This window comes from Hippoglossus hippoglossus, chromosome 6 (genome assembly GCF_009819705.1).
Source record: "Hippoglossus hippoglossus isolate fHipHip1 chromosome 6, fHipHip1.pri, whole genome shotgun sequence".
Lineage (NCBI taxonomy): Eukaryota > Metazoa > Chordata > Actinopteri > Pleuronectiformes > Pleuronectidae > Hippoglossus > Hippoglossus hippoglossus.
Window position 1 is genome coordinate 8,221,361 of NC_047156.1, and position 19,169 is coordinate 8,240,529.

At 44.4% G+C, this 19,169-nt stretch overlaps 1 protein-coding gene across 9 annotated transcripts in view; it reads right to left on the reverse strand.

Moving 5' to 3' along the window:
• Positions 1–19,169, reverse strand: part of LOC117762735 (serine/threonine-protein kinase BRSK2) — a 172,201-nt gene that overhangs the window by 72,744 nt on the left and 80,288 nt on the right. For 8 of the 9 annotated variants that reach the window (XM_034587300.1, XM_034587306.1, XM_034587304.1 and 5 more), the window contains one exon: positions 221–315. In XM_034587300.1, the coding sequence (XP_034443191.1) occupies positions 221–315 (95 nt within the window). Of the gene's footprint in view, positions 1–220; positions 316–5,852; positions 5,860–19,169 lie in introns of those variants that run through there. The other variant, XM_034587299.1, reaches the window with a different exon arrangement.

The following is a 19,169-nucleotide window of genomic DNA, read 5'->3' on the forward strand; positions in this document are numbered from 1 at the left end:
GTAATAACAAATTCCTGGATCTGCCCCTTTGTCCAGATTTTAGCAAAAATTTAGTAGGTTCTTTCTTGGCCCATTTTCCATCCTTCCACCTATTTTTGTGGGAATCTATTTAGTAGTTTTTGCCTAATCCCATCGACAAAAAAACAAAAACATAACTTCCCGGGTGAAAATCAAAATCTTCAGCAACTACTATTGAAAGAACTGAGAGCGGTGAACTTACCTTCATTAGTACTGACTCGCTGAGTTTCTCCCGGTTAACAATCTTTATGGCGACTTTCTGGCATGTTACACAGTGGATTCCGAGCTTGACCAAGCCTGCAAAACAAACAGGAAACACGCACTTTATTAGGTTAAACAGGTCGAACATTGTTTAGATGTCGGCACTTCTGTGGGACTAACAGCAAGATGATATGTGTTTATATGACACACAGGAAGCAGATGATATTTATGCACCGCACAGAATGGGAGTACATTATGTCGGGACATTTTAAAAGCAACTGTCGCATTAAAGTGATGTGTAAAGAAAATTTAAGTCTTGTGCTTTTGGGCTAAGCGCTAATGTGCATTGACCAGAATGATGTAAGACGCTTTGTGACCTCATGTACAGAATGCTGATAATGACTTCTGAAGTCGAGACACCTCCTTAAATAAACTGCCCTCTGGGGTTTGTTTCAGTCATAAAGGCAGTAAGTGAGTGGGCCATTTGTGCTATTGACTCCTATAATGCATTAAACTGCTGTAATGCAGTCGTGTTGAGCGAGCTAAAACAGACAATAAAAAGGTAGCCGTGACAAACGGAGGCACCGCAGAGCCAGAGGTCAGCCCCCCCCCCCCCCCCGGATGGAGCTTGTTACTGACCACGGCTCAAAAAAACAACAGGAGTGATGCAGCGTCGCACCAAGAATATATTAGGTTGTCACATTTCAACAGCACAGCAGAAAGTATTACTCTTCACTCGCAAACACACTGACACCCGATTTAAAGCGTTTGATACACTATGCCTGTTGGTTCTTTTGGGATTCCAAAACACACCTTCAATCAAAACTCGTACTCGATTTGCCACAAACCCACAAAACAACATCTCCGCTGATTTGCCTCAGCAAACATCCCCAGGTATCTTTAGTTCGGCCACAAACAGGCGGGGACGCCTCGATGAGTGTGCAGCTACAGTGGAACAAAGTGGAGTGCTTGTACATATTTAATACAGGGGAGCCATGATGACAGCGCCAATCCATTTTCCGCCGGGGACCACAGGCGGGCAGACACGTTGGAAATATGTTTGCATCACATGGACTATACAAACTCAAACAAACACACACCTCTGCACAATCAAACGCTGCCGTGCCATTACTGATTTCCCCAACTGCCCGGCGGTGCAGCAGGGATGTGGAGACGTGGAAGGTGATTTCAGGATTTTTAAACCAAACTGCAGCAGTGGAACTCTCTAACGGCCGTGACGGAGAATTTATAGAAACACTGATGTGGAATCATGTGGATGCTTGCCACTCTCGCGGTGGCAGAGATGAAGATGGTGGAATTAAGTTAAGTGTCACTATGATGTGCCCGTGACAAAAATAGTGCAGTTACGATAAGAAACACGTCAATGGAGAGAAGTGATGTCTTGCAGCAAACTGGCCGGCTGACACGAACCAGACATGTGTGGGCTTCGAAACTCGCTCTCCCACCATCTCCATCAGAGTTTGATTTCTTTATGAAGCAGCAGCGGAGCGTCAATTGGCTTCAGGGAGGCGGTGGAAGGGAGAACCAAGTGTTCAGGGTGTCAAGAAGGTGAGGGGGAGACGTAGGAGGGAGATGGAGACGGAGTACGTAGGGACGAGCGTGTGAAAGATGAAGGGATAACGGGAAAGAGATTGAAAGTCAGGGATAGCGCATTAGTCAAACGACAGGCCACAGATAATTAAGCAATAATGGAGAGCATTGTGTGGGAGGGAGGCTCTAGCTTGGGAGTGGAGGGGCCGCGGGGGCCGAGAGTGGAGACACACGGAGGAGAGGAGCTGGGAGAGGGAGATTGAAAGAAAGCGAATGCTAAAATAGGAGAAAGAAAAAAAGATTTAAAGAGATTCGGAAGAGGAGTCGAGGCAGTTGAGCAGGAGGGGGAACAACAGACAAACCCATTAGCCCTGTGATGGTAATCATATGTTAATGGCTGCTATAGAGAAGCTCATAAGTCATGATAAACACATTAAAGAGAAACTATCTGCCTGCAAACACATGAAAAGTTAACTGGATTATTTGCCTAACTATCCATCTTCTGCCAAAGCCTGTGTTTGTGTGAGCAGAGGGCACATTAGCCGGAGCCAAACACGGAACATTATGTTGTTACAACCACTTATACAAGTGAGTTCCATACATGGCACACCAGCGTCTTTCATGACTTCAAACAACATGGGAACTAATAAAGCAGAACAAATGGTCATGGAGCAGCATACAGCTTAAAAGCTTGAATCACAATATGTGGCAGATAACACTGGCTCATTGGTCCAGATTAATGTACTGTATATTTTTGCCCTTTTTGGAGCATATTGTCATCATTTAGGTGTCGAATTCTGTCACGGGTGGGGAAACAGATGGAGGCAAATGTTATTTCCCAAATTAGGAATCCAAAATCAACACTGAATTAATTTTCCTCACCAATTTCATGCCAACGCGAGGAATATCATGTCCTTCAAATTGCCATGGTGTCAGAAGGACTTACATGTGAGGCTACCTGGTGCAAACTTTTAAAAAATACACATATTTAATAACTCAAACCCGAAATATATACTTTGTGAGCAATAAATGGTAACACAATTAGGAGAGTACAGCCATGCCAGCAGCTCTATGGGGCTTAAGGTACCTCACCATCTCAATTCAGCATGCTAACATTTTCCCATTAGTATTAAACACAGCGTAAAGCCCACAGATGGACGGATATATAAAGATGGACGACCCATCTCCACTTCCCTTTACTATCTAGAAATCAAGCCAAAATATCACAGATACAAACGCACACTCGTCCAATCCTGAGTCAGTTTCAGTTGAGTTTTATAGCATCAAATGAGTAATGAAAACATACGAGAGATGTGAACTCGTGAAAGAACTACTAAAAATTAAAGAAAACGATTTATCTGACGTGTATTTTTACTTTTTTGTTTTGGTCCATGTCCCATCCATAACATGGAGGAGGCAGGGTTTAAGGGCTATACTGCAGCCAGCCACTAGGGGGCGATCAATGCAGTTTGGCTTCACTTTTGGAGTCTCATTATGTTGTCCATCTTTATATATTGTATATTGTGAGGCCATACATAATATTTGGACAAATAAAACTTTGCTGGCATGATATGATAAAAACTGAATCTTGAACACTGCGTTTCACTTGAGGTGAAAAACATCACCATGGTGCTAAAGTAAGTAAAGTCAGTCACCAAAGTCTGTAGATTAATATCTAGTCTACAGATTTATATAACTCTCCAAAATGGTTGTGTTTTATGTCCAAATCAGGAACAGAGATATTTCCAACTAATAGAGCCTAAAACAAGCTTGCTCACTTTACAGTGTTTGGGTGTTAGTGTACAGAAATCCATAAAGCTCTTTGTCAACACACTATTTGCACATAATCTAAGTGTGCACTAGGGACTATAGAGTCATATTTACCAAACCAGAATGTACTGCAAAAAGACCAAAAAATACACACTCAAACTATTTTCAACGGAGGACAGAGGAAAGACGAAGTAAATAAAACAAATCAGACTATGAGGGAATATGTGTTTTTTGGCTTTTGGTTTAAATCGAATTCACTACAAATAAACTCAACCCACAAATATCCTCATGGTTATATACTCCCCAACATTATATTCCAACAAGAAATTCATGCAATTAACGACATAAGATTTTCTCACAGTAGTTATGACTTTGCTTGTCTCAAGTAGGTTGTAACATCTAATTAACATCAGCTCCTCTATGACCTAAAATTAACCACTCAACCTCCTACTCACTAATGTCCTGTAATGAGGGCGAGTGCCCTAAACTCCTTGTGCCCCTTCTACCTGTCTGCGACGATACCCTGGAGGAAACACTTCCAGCTCTGTGTGAATACACCGAGCTAAACCCGGAGCGGTGAGGCTGGAGGGAAGGGTGTACAGGAGATGCCCGGGGATTCATCTGGATCTGACTGGGCCGAGTAAGATAGGCCGTCTTTGAACATAGCTTCAAACATAAGGCTTTGACTGAGAGCACAAAGGGTCAGAGTCTCAAGCGGGGAATACAGAGAGGATCACGGCCAGGGTTTCCCAGTGTGTGTGCACGGTCGTGTGTGTGTGAGTGCATTTCATTTTAACTTGATTACTTGCAGTTGCATTGAGGTTTTACACACACACACATGGACAAAAACAGGCTGTGCAGCTGACCTGAGTTTGCCACACCAGTGAATGAGCAAGTGCATTGATCTCTCCTCTACTTCGCCCTCCTCCCCAATCAATAGCGTCAAAAGCTCTCGCCTTCACAACAATCTCAGAATAATGTCACTGGCTGTGGACTTATGGAGTGGAGGGGCCACCATGAACTGACCCCGAGCGCTGCAGACCTCGCTTCTCATGCGCCTGTGATTAATGATGTAATGTGGAGGGATTGCTGGAGAAAGACACGGGATGAGGACTTGGGTCAACGGCTCAGCGAGCGTCAGAGTGTTTCTCTGCACAGTGCTGGAATCTGCTGGATTGCTGCGAGTCATGGTTTTCAATCATCACCCCGCTGGCTTCTACAAGTCAGGGATGAATGGAAATGTGAATAAAAGCCGAACTGATTGCGTGTCGATGGAGTCTGCCATTTATGAGACGAACACAAGAGAACTAAGGGTGAGGAATCAAGAGTCAGTGTAAGAAAAAGAAAAAAGAAGGAAAAGAAATAACGACTAACTCATCATTAATTAAAAACAATAGCGCACAGCCCGTTCTAAGCCTGCCTATTGGGAATGGGCTGTTTGCTTGGCAAGCAATAATTAAGCCATGGCAAGTTAAGGCTGAGGGACTAGAGTGTTAAAAGTGACCAATCGAAGAAAGGGAACATCAGCCACTGTCTCCGTCTCCAAAGTCTCAAAGCTCAACTTGATGAGCAAGCAACTGTCGGACGGTTATGACCAGTTCCGAGCACGTAAGGAGGGGCGGGTTTACACTTGTCTCAGCCCTGTGCTTCTGCAAGCAGAGCAGAAATGCCATATATGGGCCATATGTGTGGGCGAATCTGGAGACTAAATAAATGCAGCAAATGTTGCCTGTTCAGTTTAATTCATGTCAAAGTTTATTAATACTGAACGTATAGTATGTCCTAATCGCACTAAATCCAACACTGCACTTTCTTAGGCCCTTAAAAGTACCCAATGCCAAATGTGTAGGCGATAAGATGAGCGATTTCTTGAGATATGCATTCCACATACAGACAGACAGATTTCTGGAATAAGTTATTTCACTGAAAATGTGAAATTCCTAGAAACTAAAGAACATTGTGGCAGTGCGTCTCTTGCTCTGCATCACTGATCCATGTGCCAGCGCTGATTCGGTAATGAGCTTTTTGTCTCACTTCACTGTCTCTTCAAGTGATTGTGTTTCATCATATCACAACTGAACTTGCTGACATCTGTTATGAAAACATCTCTAACATTTGTCAGAGGGTTCATTCATCATGGCAGCATCTAGGTGAACTTTCTGAACATGTGTCATAACCATAAGTTTGGGAAAAGACATGATTTTCAGCAGGGCTGTCTGAATGAGAGTGAGAGCCGTGTGTACAAAAGTATATTTTGACCCTTTGACGCATAATGAGAGTTGCCACTGGGCCTTGGTTTGTATGTTTATGACCTGTCTTTCCCTTGGGGTTGGTTAAGCCTTGCATAGCAGCCAGGAAACCACGAGACAACCCTTTCCTCCTCCAGTGTTAACCTGTGAGAGGCCTTTCTGTTCCAGCTAACGAAACAAGCTGATCAGTCTTGGTTGTATCATCGGGCAGAGCTGGGACATCCAGGCAGGAGCAGGTAGGAGAAGAGATTGACCCTGAATGTGCGGCTGATTTCCCCTGCCATCGATCTGAGACACGGGGGGGAACGAAGGAGAGCAAAGAGGAGAGAAGACAGGAAGCCCCTGCTTGTGTTCAAGCCTATAGCAGAGGCACTTAACCATCTCCACCATGCTATAGCCACACACATGTTCCATGTTTTCAAGCTTTATCCTCCTTGCAGCACTGGCATCAATGCGGTAAAGATCTTTACGTAATTTCCATGTGGAAGCGACTACTCGGAGAGGAGAGCAAAGGATGAGAAGGAGATGCCTCCACTTGCTCCACCTCTCTCACTTTCAAACTTGATCTCTCAGAAGCCCTAAGCCAATGCCAGCAGATGGTAGTAGCTTACGTTGGCTTAGCTTTCTCCCCCTGAGGCGCTGGCTTCGAGAAGCTCTTTGCCCTTAGGCACAGATCTGTGAGCTGCTTTCCGCTTATGCTCTCTAACCCTGGATGCTCTACGTGGGAGCTGCAGCTCTGTTCTGAGATCAGCCTCCGAGAGGAAACACAATGTGCTACCAGTGCTAACTCCAACAACTTCCTGTGGCCACATGGAGGGCCCCTGCAGCAGGGCGTGGGAATCCTCTCCAGCAGGGTGAGAGGGCAGAGCCGAAGACCTACCATCAACCACCACGGAGCTGTGTGCTGTCTCTGCCTGTTACTCATTAAGTACAAACAAGCACATACAGACAGATTTAATAATGACAAATGTAAAACAATCAAAAGAAATTAGGCTGCCTTTCGGTTTTGTTTGCTGTGCATACGACAAACACAGATTTCCTGTAATCTCATCAAACAGTAATGTGTCATCAAACATATCTGTGGGTGGTGACTGGAACAGAAACCCATGTTTTCCTTGAAGCTCTACTTTATAATCTATATTACACTTTGCAGTGGTAGTAAAGTGCACTAATTAATACCCTCGTACACTGAGGTACATTTGCATTTGTAGAAAAATAATATAGTGAATCCCTCTGGCACATCTATTGTTGTTGTATCAAATAGTATTTGTACTGTTAATATGTGAACTATGTATTTACCAAAGCAGGATGGCAGAGACAGAAACTCAGTATAAATGTATTATAGGAAAAGGAAAACAAAATAAATGAGAAGATTCATATGTAGTTAATAACAAATGTGTGGATTTGATTTTGTTTAGTTGTAATTGGTTTGACCAAATTGTCAAACCAAGTATATCCAAAAGCAAGTACTTACTTAATAAGGTAGAGAAGTTAACATGGTATTTTTACTTTTACTTCAGCACAGTTTTGTCCTTTCATTTATACTTTTATTATTTAGTATTACAGGTAAAAGTATTTGCAGAGTGTAACATAATCCCTAATACAACCATCTACTACATCATTATGACTCATTTTGATAAAAACTAAAAATCAAGCTAAACATATAACATATAAAAGTACTAAAAAAGTATGTATAAGTAAAGTACAGATACAAGAAATACGTATGTACACAAGGTAAATGTACTTTGTTACATCCCACCACTGTATATGAAGCTTGTGAGACTCTGAATCCCTGCCACAAAATATTAAATTTCCAATCAGTTTCTACTTTCCCTCCGTTCTATTTAGTTCTCCAGTTTCTCTGTGTGCTTGTTTCTCCCTCGTTTCTCACTTTCTGCCAAGTTTTGCCTTCATTCCTTCTCCACCCAGTCAGTCGGAGCTATTTCCCCTCCTCTCTATTCATCCTCTCATCCATCTTAAAAAAAAAAGAGAGAGATGGAAAATGCCAGCAGAAAGCTGTTGAGTCATACTGTGCAGGAGGGAGACAACATGTCGAAAATCAGACAATGCTCACTCGTTACTCCATGAATGCACTCTCTCTGTCTGTTTCTCTCCTCCTGCAGCTTCTTTCTGCCCTTTTCATTCACGGAATCGCTCTCTCTTTCTCCTCCTGTTTTTTTGCATTTCCGCTCAGCCATGCATGACGTTCGTCTACCCAGCCTGAATTCCCCTGCAACCCTCTAAACCCTACCAGCCAAAAGCAGCGGCAACAACATCAGTAACAACAGAGGCCCAGACCAACAGAACAGCTTCAAAAGCAGGAAGAGCAGTTTAGCCCTGGAGTGCTGGAGCGAGGAGGGAGGCACACTGACGCATGCATACAGAAACCTGCGTTATAAAGCCAACTCCCTGCACTAAACAGGCATCTTTACTGAATACAGAAATGGAAGTTGTGTTTTCTGTGTGCCCCCCCCCCCCTTTCCAGAGCACCCTGGAGATGTCAACGATTCAGGAGTTGCAGCTAAAGGGCATTTCTAAGTTCATTAAAACAGTCTTTTATTCTCACCGTGATTGCGAGTGCTTTGACTTAATGGAGTGAGGGAGTGTGCTCTCCATTATTATTCTTGAATAATATAGATTTACACCATTAGCTCCGGTTCAGATATGATCAATGTCTCTCCATCTGAAAGCTCAATCTATGCATGAAAACAGCCGGGAGCCAATTTACTTAGCGCAGATGCTTGACCCGGTGCACAGGTCCTAGCATTCTCAGATACAGATACACTATCAGCGTTTTTAAACAGTGGATTTCCATAATATCCGACACTGCTCAGTTGAAGATTAAATGTGTGGGAACTCAGTTTATTTTTGATTACCTCTGTAACTGATAATTCAGTGGGAACACAGACATACACAACGCTGTACAGTCCATCCAGGAGAAATGTGTGCCATCAGTTTTTCTTATGTGTTTTCTTATGTGTTTTGAGTGTGCATGTTTGATTTGGGGTGTTTGGTATATGGTGAGTGGGTACATGGATTTGGAAAGTCAAGTAAATTTCGACAACTATAGTAAAATGAAGCTGCCTTGTTGTAAGATTGAGTTGTAGACTGAGCCTCACACCTGCCAAATCCAGGATCATGGTGTTGAAGAGGGGGGTGGTGGACAAGTTTTGCTAATTTTTTGGATACCAATGCAATGAGGCTGCAGGCTGACAGTGTGAATTCATTACTTTTTTCTTATTGATTAAGAGTAATGTCCTGATAAAGATTTATAAAGACAAATCCAAGTCTTTTAACATTGTGTGTTTGCCAATGCAGAGTCTGACTCCACTTCATTCACATCACTTCTAATCGTATATATCTGAGAGATTGAAATAAAACAGCTGTAGACAAGTTAACCTCACCATCTTCTCTCAAATGCCGAAGGTCATGGTTCAAAAATATTAAGTCTGAGAGCTTCATTTATTAACATGATGTGAATAAATATTCAGTTTGGAAAATGCCATCCCTGACAGTGACATGAATCCAAACAGTGAGAAGCCTCTTTCTGTGAGAGCTGCAGAAACACTCAGTACAGTACTGGTTGTACAGTGGTGTTACAGAGCGCTGGTTCTTCCCTCTCAGGCTATCACTGACAGGGCAGGAGTTTAATGAGAGCACACAAACTGACAAGTTTAATTTAGACCTGCCATCAAGTTAATGGGTTACAGTTGTTACAACGTACCAGCAACATGTTTGTTATTTTAACCAGGTCATCAAGTTCACGATGGAGGCTGCAGAAAGAACCTCCAGATGACTGGTTTAGGATGCTCCATGGGCCAGTGCTGCTGGGACACAAGCTGTGGTCTGATCAACCCAGACTGGGTGGCCTGAATGAGGGGGTGTGCGATCTTGAAAGACCAGAAACAACCGATGACCTCCGGACCATCACTGAGGATATTTCCCAGAATGCATCTTTGAATCATACACAAACACCAACAGAGGGAAATGGAGTGCAAGGCGATGAAGTTCTCGGCAGTTTCCAGGCAGCAATCTATTTTGTCAAATTCTGAAACTAGTTTGAGAGCGACTGCACCGATCGCCCAGAGGCAGCGATGACTGAGTGATCCACTTAGTTACCTAACAAGCTCTCTGATTGGCAGATCTTACAAACTTCCCACCCCTTGCTGAATCAGTATGGAGATGTATGCACGGATATGTCCTCAGAAGCCCATCACCTGCACGGTGGAAGACACCGGCTTCACACACTCTTTTCTGCCAGCAAGGCAAACAAGTCTCATTGCCAGGAGTAACTAACGCAGCAGAAACTAGCTCAAAGAGTTCAGGCTGTCATTTGTTTGACTGTGCAAAAAGTTCTTGGATGTTGATGACTTTGAGCTGGAAACATATGGCAGGTATACTAAATATTCTCTTGTTTGCCAGATATCCACACTGGAGTTTATGTTTACTGAAACCATCACACTTCCTGACAAAATGCTGTATTCAGTTTGCTCAAGATTCTGTGATTAAACACGTCCGAATGAAAGCAAAAGTCGGGAGAACTTTTTTGGGGTAGAAACTTTTAGCTCTTGTTGGGGAGTCGCTCTCTCCATTAAGTTGATCAGAGGCTGTGATTTCTCCCCTGAATCTTTCTGCTGAGATGTCACCACAGATTCTAAATATCCCTCTCCGAATTCTGGCCCGATGTGACTGGAGGTCAGGCCCCAGAGCCGAATGAGTGTGACACTGTCAGAGGAATGTTCTGCCCCAATCCCGAATGGGAACATCAGAGCAAACATGAGTGAAGACGAGGCAGAGAGATACGGGGGGAGATGAGAAAAAAAAAAAAGCAAATAAAAGAAGAAGGCCATGACAATTAGGCCAGTGACAGTGGGATAAGGATAAAAATGCCAATACATATATACAGAGAGAGATAGATTCTGGGAAAGTCAAAACACAGAGAGAAAGTGGGGCCTAGGAGGGCGGAGCATGGATACTCAGATCTATTTTTAATGCCCTTGACTGGGGATCGGCAAAAGGAATGTATAATTACAGCCTCATGAATAATGCAAGCAGGCTTCTTTTAATTAGCCACACCAGGGCCAATGCAGCAACTGCAGCAGACGGGACAAACACATGCACGAGTGTGTGCACGTGTACACAGTCAACTACAGTATAAATATACATACTTGTACACACACATGTACTGACACACTCCTCTGGGGAGACAAGGAGTCAAATGAAGAGGCGAAATGATGAGCTAAGTATTGGTGCCTCGGTGATGACTCTGTGATAAGGCTTCACAGCGAGCGGAGCCCCTCGACACCATTCAAAGCGCTGCACTCTGTCTGCATGTCATGTGTTAGATAACCCCCATATAAAAGTATGAATAATTAAACATCTGACTGGATAATATTACAAAACCTCACTGTAACCACCGAGAGACATTCTGGCGGCGGCGGCGGCAGTGCCTTCCCTCTGTATTTCTTACACACATGTGCACTCAAATGCGTGCCCTCGAACATGCCAGAAACACACAATCACTGGCACACGGAGCACTCAGCCAATTGTGTGGGCTGCAGAGGAGACAGGAGATGAAGAAGCAATTAATCAAAAGGTTCCTCATCTATAATTCAGCTTGAGTTATTTCATTAATTAAGAGTGTTTGGGTTTTCCATACAACGCTTTCATTAACAAACATGAAGCTGGAACCAACTTTGGCGTGACAAGTTCTCATCAGCTCGTCTTAATAACCCGCGCTCTCCCGAATGGAGATTGAAACAGAAGCTCAACCACAAATAACTCAAATCAACTCCCTCCGCACATCAAGACGAGGCAGGAGGTTGGATCCAAGACGGGAGCAACGCATCAAAACGCCGGCAGGATGTTGTTGGGTTCTTATCTGGCAACTCCACTTCGCCCATCTTCAGAGCCTTAATTTGTAAGCTAATTTGTGGCTGGCAAAGACAGGCTTGAGTATGGGAGAGGATATTGGATGTAATTCGATGTCTCACTCCATCTTCGTCTGCTGATTGGAGTTTAATTGGCAATGAGGGTGCTGTGTTCCCACTTTGGGGCAGGCAGGGGAGATGAGGGCTTGAGCACGTAGACTGAAAATGAGTCCTGCGGTTTCGCAAGAAAAACTGGAAACACCCACTCAGCGGTGGAAACTTTGCTTCACACGGCTGAAGGAAAATGCATCAAACCCAAAAATGGCCAAAAGACAAACTACTGTGTCCTTTTATTCTTTATCTGGCTAATAATTTAATCTCTGTCTACAACCATAACCACAGGCCACAGCAAACAGCCCATTCCAGACAGTCTTGTTTAGATCTGATACTGCAACAGTTTCTAGAGATGGTAATCCAAAATTGGATTCATACAATTGCTTGTCCTGCTGTGTTGTTTTATAAATCATTGAATAACAGCAGGAAGGATTGTGCAAGGTGAGCACAAGCCCCACAATTACGGTCAATATGCACAAGGTTGTTCCAATTTAAACCTACAGTGTGTGGATCTGGGACAGAACAATCTCCTATTGAGTGAGAGTGTGTGTGAGTGTGTGTTCAAGGCAGGGGGCCACCTCCTGGTGTGTGACAGTGATACACACACACACACGCACACTTTTCCTGATCAAAAGTCAAAAGGTTCAAAAATGCTCGCTAGTGGTTTCCTCTCCGGGCTTTTCCTCCTCTGTGCGATGTCTTTGTTGAGTCTTTCTTCTGTACGTGTGTAAAACATACACCGCGCGGGAGAAAGGTCAAAGTGTCAACGCTTCACCATTAGTGTTTGGTGCGAACGGAAACACCTCCAGGCGCAGACACGATGAAGACAAGACAGACGCCTTTGTGTGTGTCAGACAACTGACTTGCAGTGCAGCATGGGATGTTTTTCCCCCCCATCTCCTGTTGATGTGATGCACAAGAACTATCCCACCAAAACATCCATGTTGGGAGGCAGACCTGCACAAGAGGAGTGAAAACTATTATCTCATGCAGATGGTGGAGCACAGGCAGCTGCTGTCCAGCGCGTCACTGTAATTCACTTCATTCTCCTGGGTGATAAAAATGCCTAGGACATGATTTGAGCTGTTGCATTAATTTAGCCCTAGATTTGCCCACTTTACCATTAACACCACTGAAAACCCACAAGTGAGATTAAAAGCATTTTGATTTATTCCAAGATTTAAGGGACATCAATAGATCAAATCATTAGAGGACCTGCGGGACAATATAAGCATTTTAAAATAATATTTGCAAAGACACTTCTCTGATTAATGCTCGACATCAGGGAGAGTGGGTGAAACCTGGGGCGCTGAATCACTGCGCCATCGCGCCTCGAGAAAAACTAAGATACAATAATGTATGATCTTACCGATGCTGTTTTTCAGAGTCATAACCAGTGCATGTGTTGCGATGAGTCATTTGGAACAGTTTCCTGTTTTCTCTATTTTTACATCTATGCATAATCCATGTTAAACGCACATTCTGCAGGCCATACATTGATAAAATAATTTGTAGATAGAATTAATCCTCCAGTCACACTCTTGTTTTCATACTTTCATACTTGAGAGATGTGCAAGGAAACGTATCTGTTTTTTTTCATTGCTAATATACCTGCACTTCTACCATCTCCAGTTTTCCTTCCAGTAAAAGCATGGATTCACAAAGAACTCCAGCTGAAGCCACTCGATATTTGCCTCCTCAAGCGATCCTTGCTTATGCAACCTAATATATTGGGCCGTGCATGCGACGTCCCAGAGGGAGGGGCTGCGCAGGAAGGCGGGAAGGGGGTGGAGACAGCGTGCCGTGTGTGAGAATGAAAAGCCAGGCGAGTTGAGGGAGGTGTCGCGGTGGGTGGATGCGTCGGTAATTACCCCGGTGGCCATTGGTGGAGCTGTTGACATCTCTCTCTCTCTCTCTCGTGGAGTGGGGATAATTTGAGAGAGTCTTCTGGCTAAATCAATGCGTCAGTGGCAGCTTGCTCATTACCCAAGCCACCGTTGCATCTCAATGAGGCAACAAGGGAATTTCTATTAGCCACTCGGAGCTCGATCTCTCCCTCTCTCTCTATATTCCCCCCCCCCCTCGAGCTTGAGTCCCTCTATCATTTTCACTTTGTCCCCTATTCCCTATCCACAGTCAATCAGTCACTCTTCCTCCTCGCTCAGTCTCCCCTTGTTTTTGCTATTGCCTGATACATTTCTCTCTTTTTCTTCCAACCCACCCCCAAACCGATTGTTCCCCGGAGACATAAGGAGCGATGGCTCTGCTGTTGCATCATGCACTCCTACCATAGCTGCTGCGGTTTGAGTGCACGCTTGTGTGTGTGTGTGTTCATGCATGTGTAAAAGAATGTGCGTGTGTGTGTTTGCATGACTACATTTATATAGATATAGGCTTCAAAAGTTTGTGGGAAAATATCTAATTCCAGAAAACAAGATCCCAAATTCCCATTCTAAAGAAAGCTGAGCTCTGACCCTGCTCTTCAGCTTGTCTGTATTTATCAGTGATTCTGTGTTCCTGCAAGTGTGTGGGTGTGGGTGCGTGTGTGCCCGTGCTTGCGCAGTGCACATGTGAGTTCCAGTGAGTAACATCCCACCGCTGAATGGAAATGAAAGCGGCTCTGGAGAAAAGCCAAGGCCCAGATTGCCTGCTTTCTCAGAGACAAGGCTCACGTCACAGGGCTTGGAACATTGCCTTGTACAAAAAAGCGCAGACACACACAAACTGGACACACATTCACACACAGACGTGCAGGGAAGCACTAAAAGGGAAGTACACAAAGCAGAACACCAAGGGCACTACTCTCTGGGAGTCCATTTCACCTGGCCTTTTTACTGCACAAGACTGATCTGAGAGCGAGATGTCTGACGAAGCAAAGGGTAAATTGTGCCTTTACAGCGAAAAGCAATAAGAGATAAAGGGAACGTATAGTGACTGAAGAAAGAACAGCTAATGTTAATAGAAGAGTAGAGTCAACAGTCAGCGGGAGAGGAAGACAAAGAGGAGCGAGCGAGAGAGAGAGAGAGACGACAAAGTGTCAGGTCTGTGTTTTCCACCATGGGAAACAGAGAGCAGAGAGACATCTGTTCAACACGACTTCAGGGGGCTTTTACTCTGATGTCAGCCTGTCACCACATGCAGGACCGCAGGAGAAGATACATGCAGAGAGCCTGAGTACACACACACACACACACACACACACACACACACACACACACAGAGAGACACACACTCTCTATAGCATGCACTGTCCCTCTTCCTTTCGCCTGTCTCCCTCTCTCCATCATGACAAACCTACAGCTAAACAGAACCGTTATAAGAAACAGGAAACAAGACTATGTGGCTTCATCCATTGAGCTTTTCATCTACCATTTAGACTTTATGTGATTTGTTATGTGACTTTATTTTAAAACAACACTATTAATCCATTGATGAATAAACAGATTTCCAGTATAATGCTGAACATGTGCTACAAATAGAAAACCATTTAGCAATACTGATTAATAACAGATCATCATAAGTCATTTTTGGCCCATAGTAATGTGTAACTAACTGCTTCTGGCAGTTAAAAGTAGTGTAACTAATTCTCCCAACATAACAGTGCTGCAAATGAGTGAATCAATCTATCAATCATTCAATCAATCAGCTTTAGCTCTTACAACACTAAACTGACATAGACAGGTGTATGATGAAGAATTTAAGTAGACATTTAAAAGTAACTCAAAAGTTACTTTTTCTAGTTACTACTTGTTTTTTATGTTGTAATTAGCATGAAACAGTTGAAATAAGTAACCAGTACCTGTAACTAATTGCTAATTTTCAGTTACTTGCCTGACACTTCCCACTAACAGTCACCCATTAATTCCATTAGTACTGGTATCACTTCGTCATTGATAACCTAAGAACAGATTAAACGTGAGAAGAGCCGAGAGAGGAAAGATTCAATAAACTATTTAAAAATGAGCCCTTTTGTTCAACTATAGAATTAATCTATAAACTCTGTAATTGTCTTCATTAGCTGTTTGGCGTTTTCAAAATGTCACCGGCCACGACGTGACACCTGACTGCGCCCCCCCCCCCCCCCCTTGCCGACAGCAGCGGGCGGTGAACTTTTCCAGACCTCTGTTCGCCGTCTTGTTCATCTCTGAGGCCAGCGGCAGTGAAAATACTGCAGTCATTAAAATGATAATGATACAGACGGAGCAACTGACGACATATTGATCAACGCAGCACCCCCCCCCCCATCTGTGGCGCTTCACACAGCCATCAGATGCGTGTGTGTGTGTTTGTATGAATGAAGTGTGTTACGCGTGTATTGTCAATAATACAAGAGCTCTTTACTGCTGGACATAAGGACAGTAATCGCTCAGAGCGCAGTCACAGAGTCAATTTGTACCAGTAAGTGATCTCTCACACACACACACACACACACACACACACACACACACACACACACACACACACACACACACACACACACACACACACACACACACACACACACACACACACACACACACAGTCATCAATGCCTAATGTCAGTGCAGAGAGTGCTGAAGCATTAGTCATGTTTGCAGGAGCTGATGCTGGCTTTTATATATCATGTTAATGCTCATGAAGCTGTCAAAGGAGCCTTGCAGACATGGGCGGTATCCCTGACATGCTTATTACATGTTGTACATCACTGGACAGGGATGTGTGTCCTGACTTAACGGCTCTGAATGAAGCTGCCGCAATGCAATGATGCATGTTGCAGCCTGATGGACACATGCGAGGCGGTTTGGAACGTGCCACATCACTTCGAGACAGAATCACAGATTTGACTGAGGACCTCTCAAACACCTCTTCACTTATCCTTCAATGGCAAGAGCCCTCCTCAGTTTCACGCTCGTGATGGGGAAAGACTCGAGTACGAGTAAAACCAATCTCTGCATTCCGTCGCTCGTCCGTCACAGGCCCATCTCATTTGGAAGAGATGTGCTCGCCGTGCATGTCTGAGCAACAAATGCCAATCAAGTTGTCAGGGGCGTTGACGGACAATCCCCTCCGCCACTGATGACTGATGGAGAAGGTTTGAGAGGGGCGGGTTGAGTTCACATCAAAGGCTCTGCGAGTGGCTGGCTGGGTCAGCGGGGGTTGCTATGGCATTGCTATGGAGACAAGGCGGACGTAGAAGTGGTTTATGTCGGACGCTAATGGGTGGTCCACACCCGAGGTTAAAGGAAAAGGCGAGATATGTGCGTGGGTGTGTGCGCACTTGTGTTTACTTAAGGATGTGCTCTTGGATTTGCATACACGTTGTCAATTCCATCCTACGTGTGTGTGTGTGTGTGTTGAACTTTGCCAATATACAGTCATGCTCTGACTGGTGTGTGGATTTCCCATTACTGCAGCAGTGCATAGGCCATAGACCCACACACACACACACACAAACCAACCTGCCCAGAGCTGATGACGCAAATAGCCTTACAACTCTGGCTTGGTGCAGCGCACAAGTGCAGATAGGGAGGGACAGGAAGAAAAGAGAGATGGAGAACAGAGAGAGAGGAGGAGGAGAAAGAGGAGGAGGAGGAAGAGGACAGAGAGAGGAGATTATTGTCTGAGGAGTTCTATGAGTGGAATACAATCTGTCCCAAAAGCATATACATTTACTCAGGCAGCCTGAGCCATCAGGGAAATTAATCCAACCACTAATCTGCATGATCATATCATCCGTTAACCTATAGCCTCATGACTCTCCTAGTCTGGGGAGAGAGAGGTCACATTGAGTAAAAGAATGAGAAAGAGAAGGTGAAGGAGAAGTGCAAATCAATATTTGGAGGAGATGGGGTGTTACCAGCTCCAGCCAGTTGGGGGCTCCCTTTTGCCTCACCCCCCAACCCTTCTATTTTCTCTCCCTCGTTTTCACTCCTCCCAACTCTCCTGCATCTCTGCCAGAGGCCTCCTTTACATTTGCCGTGTAACTTTGTTTGTATTTGATGCCTTTCAACTGCTCTCTCTATCTGGTTGTTTCTCTCTCTCTCTCTCTCTCTGCCCTTCTTTCCCATTCCTTTCAATCTCAACCCCATTCTGTCTTTCTCTCTTTTTGCAGGCACTGCAACCCTGTCTAGTCACTGTGTGGTTTTACTGCAGAGACGCACAGAAAAAGACAAACGGCCATCAGAATTAGACAGTCAGAAAGAAAAGGTATATAAGGAGATTGGAGGTGCAGAAATAAGCAACAACAATAAAAGAATTGAGAGAGAAAATACACAATACGTGTTCCTGATTGTAGAGGCTGAAAAATAATAAACATAGACATCAAATACACAACAGACACATAAGCTACAGAGAGCAAATGATCCGTACACGCACAGGGATGCTGACACTCTTGAGAGGACAGCGCTGTTGTTGCTAGGAGAGGAGCAAAGGTGGGAGGAGGGGAGAAAAGAGGGTGATGATGAAGAGGAGGAGGAGGGGGGGCAGAAACGAAGGGCTGATGGGGAGACAGTTGGACAGAGCGAGCAAGGGAGATGGAGGTGAGGAGGAATGTGGAACACGGATGGTGGCCCTGTTGATTAGAGGACAGCGGTGTAGCGGGGGGGACGGCACCACCAGCTCCCCCACCCCTCCGTCAGTAATGTCAGTGATTTCACATACCATCACCTCACTGCAGAGCCCCCCCGCTCCACTCCATCACACACACGCACACTCCAACAGCTATAGCTTAGCCAATGAAGAGAACGGAGAAACACCCAGGGAAGAATGACACAGAAGGGAGAGGGGTGACACAACTAAGAGAGGAAACATATGTAGAGAAGAAATGAGAGAAATAATAAAGAAGCTAACAGGAGTCATGAGACATAAAGAGAGAAATGCACCTCATCATGATCATGATAGAAGCTACTGCATAAAAACTTCACAGCTCAAAAGCCAAGTTCAGGAAATGTTACACAACCCGGAATCTTTGAGATAGAGTGTTACTTGATTAGAGTGAAGAACGTTTCTACAATGAATTATTAATGCAACGTGTTACTATTTCACACCACTCCTGTGAGGCAGAGAAGACTGTGACACCAGGTAAACCAGCAGCTTCCTACATCTAAAGGGCGATTTCACAGCTACCCTTTTTCGGTCCGGACCTTCAGACTTTTAAGTTTAGTCCGGCGGGTGTGAAACTCAAACTCAAGGTTCAGACCAACGGACCAAAAAAAACTAAGTTCGCCCAAAAGAGATGGAGATCTGGATCAAACTGAACCATGGTTTGCTTCATTTACAGAGTGAAAACATTTTCTGGGGGATAGTTTGGACTTTCGGACCAATTGCAGGAGGTGGAGAGACTACACCTCTGACACGCCGACATCGGACACACGCCCGTCTACAAACCAAGTCAAGTACTGGTAGACGCTGTCTACGT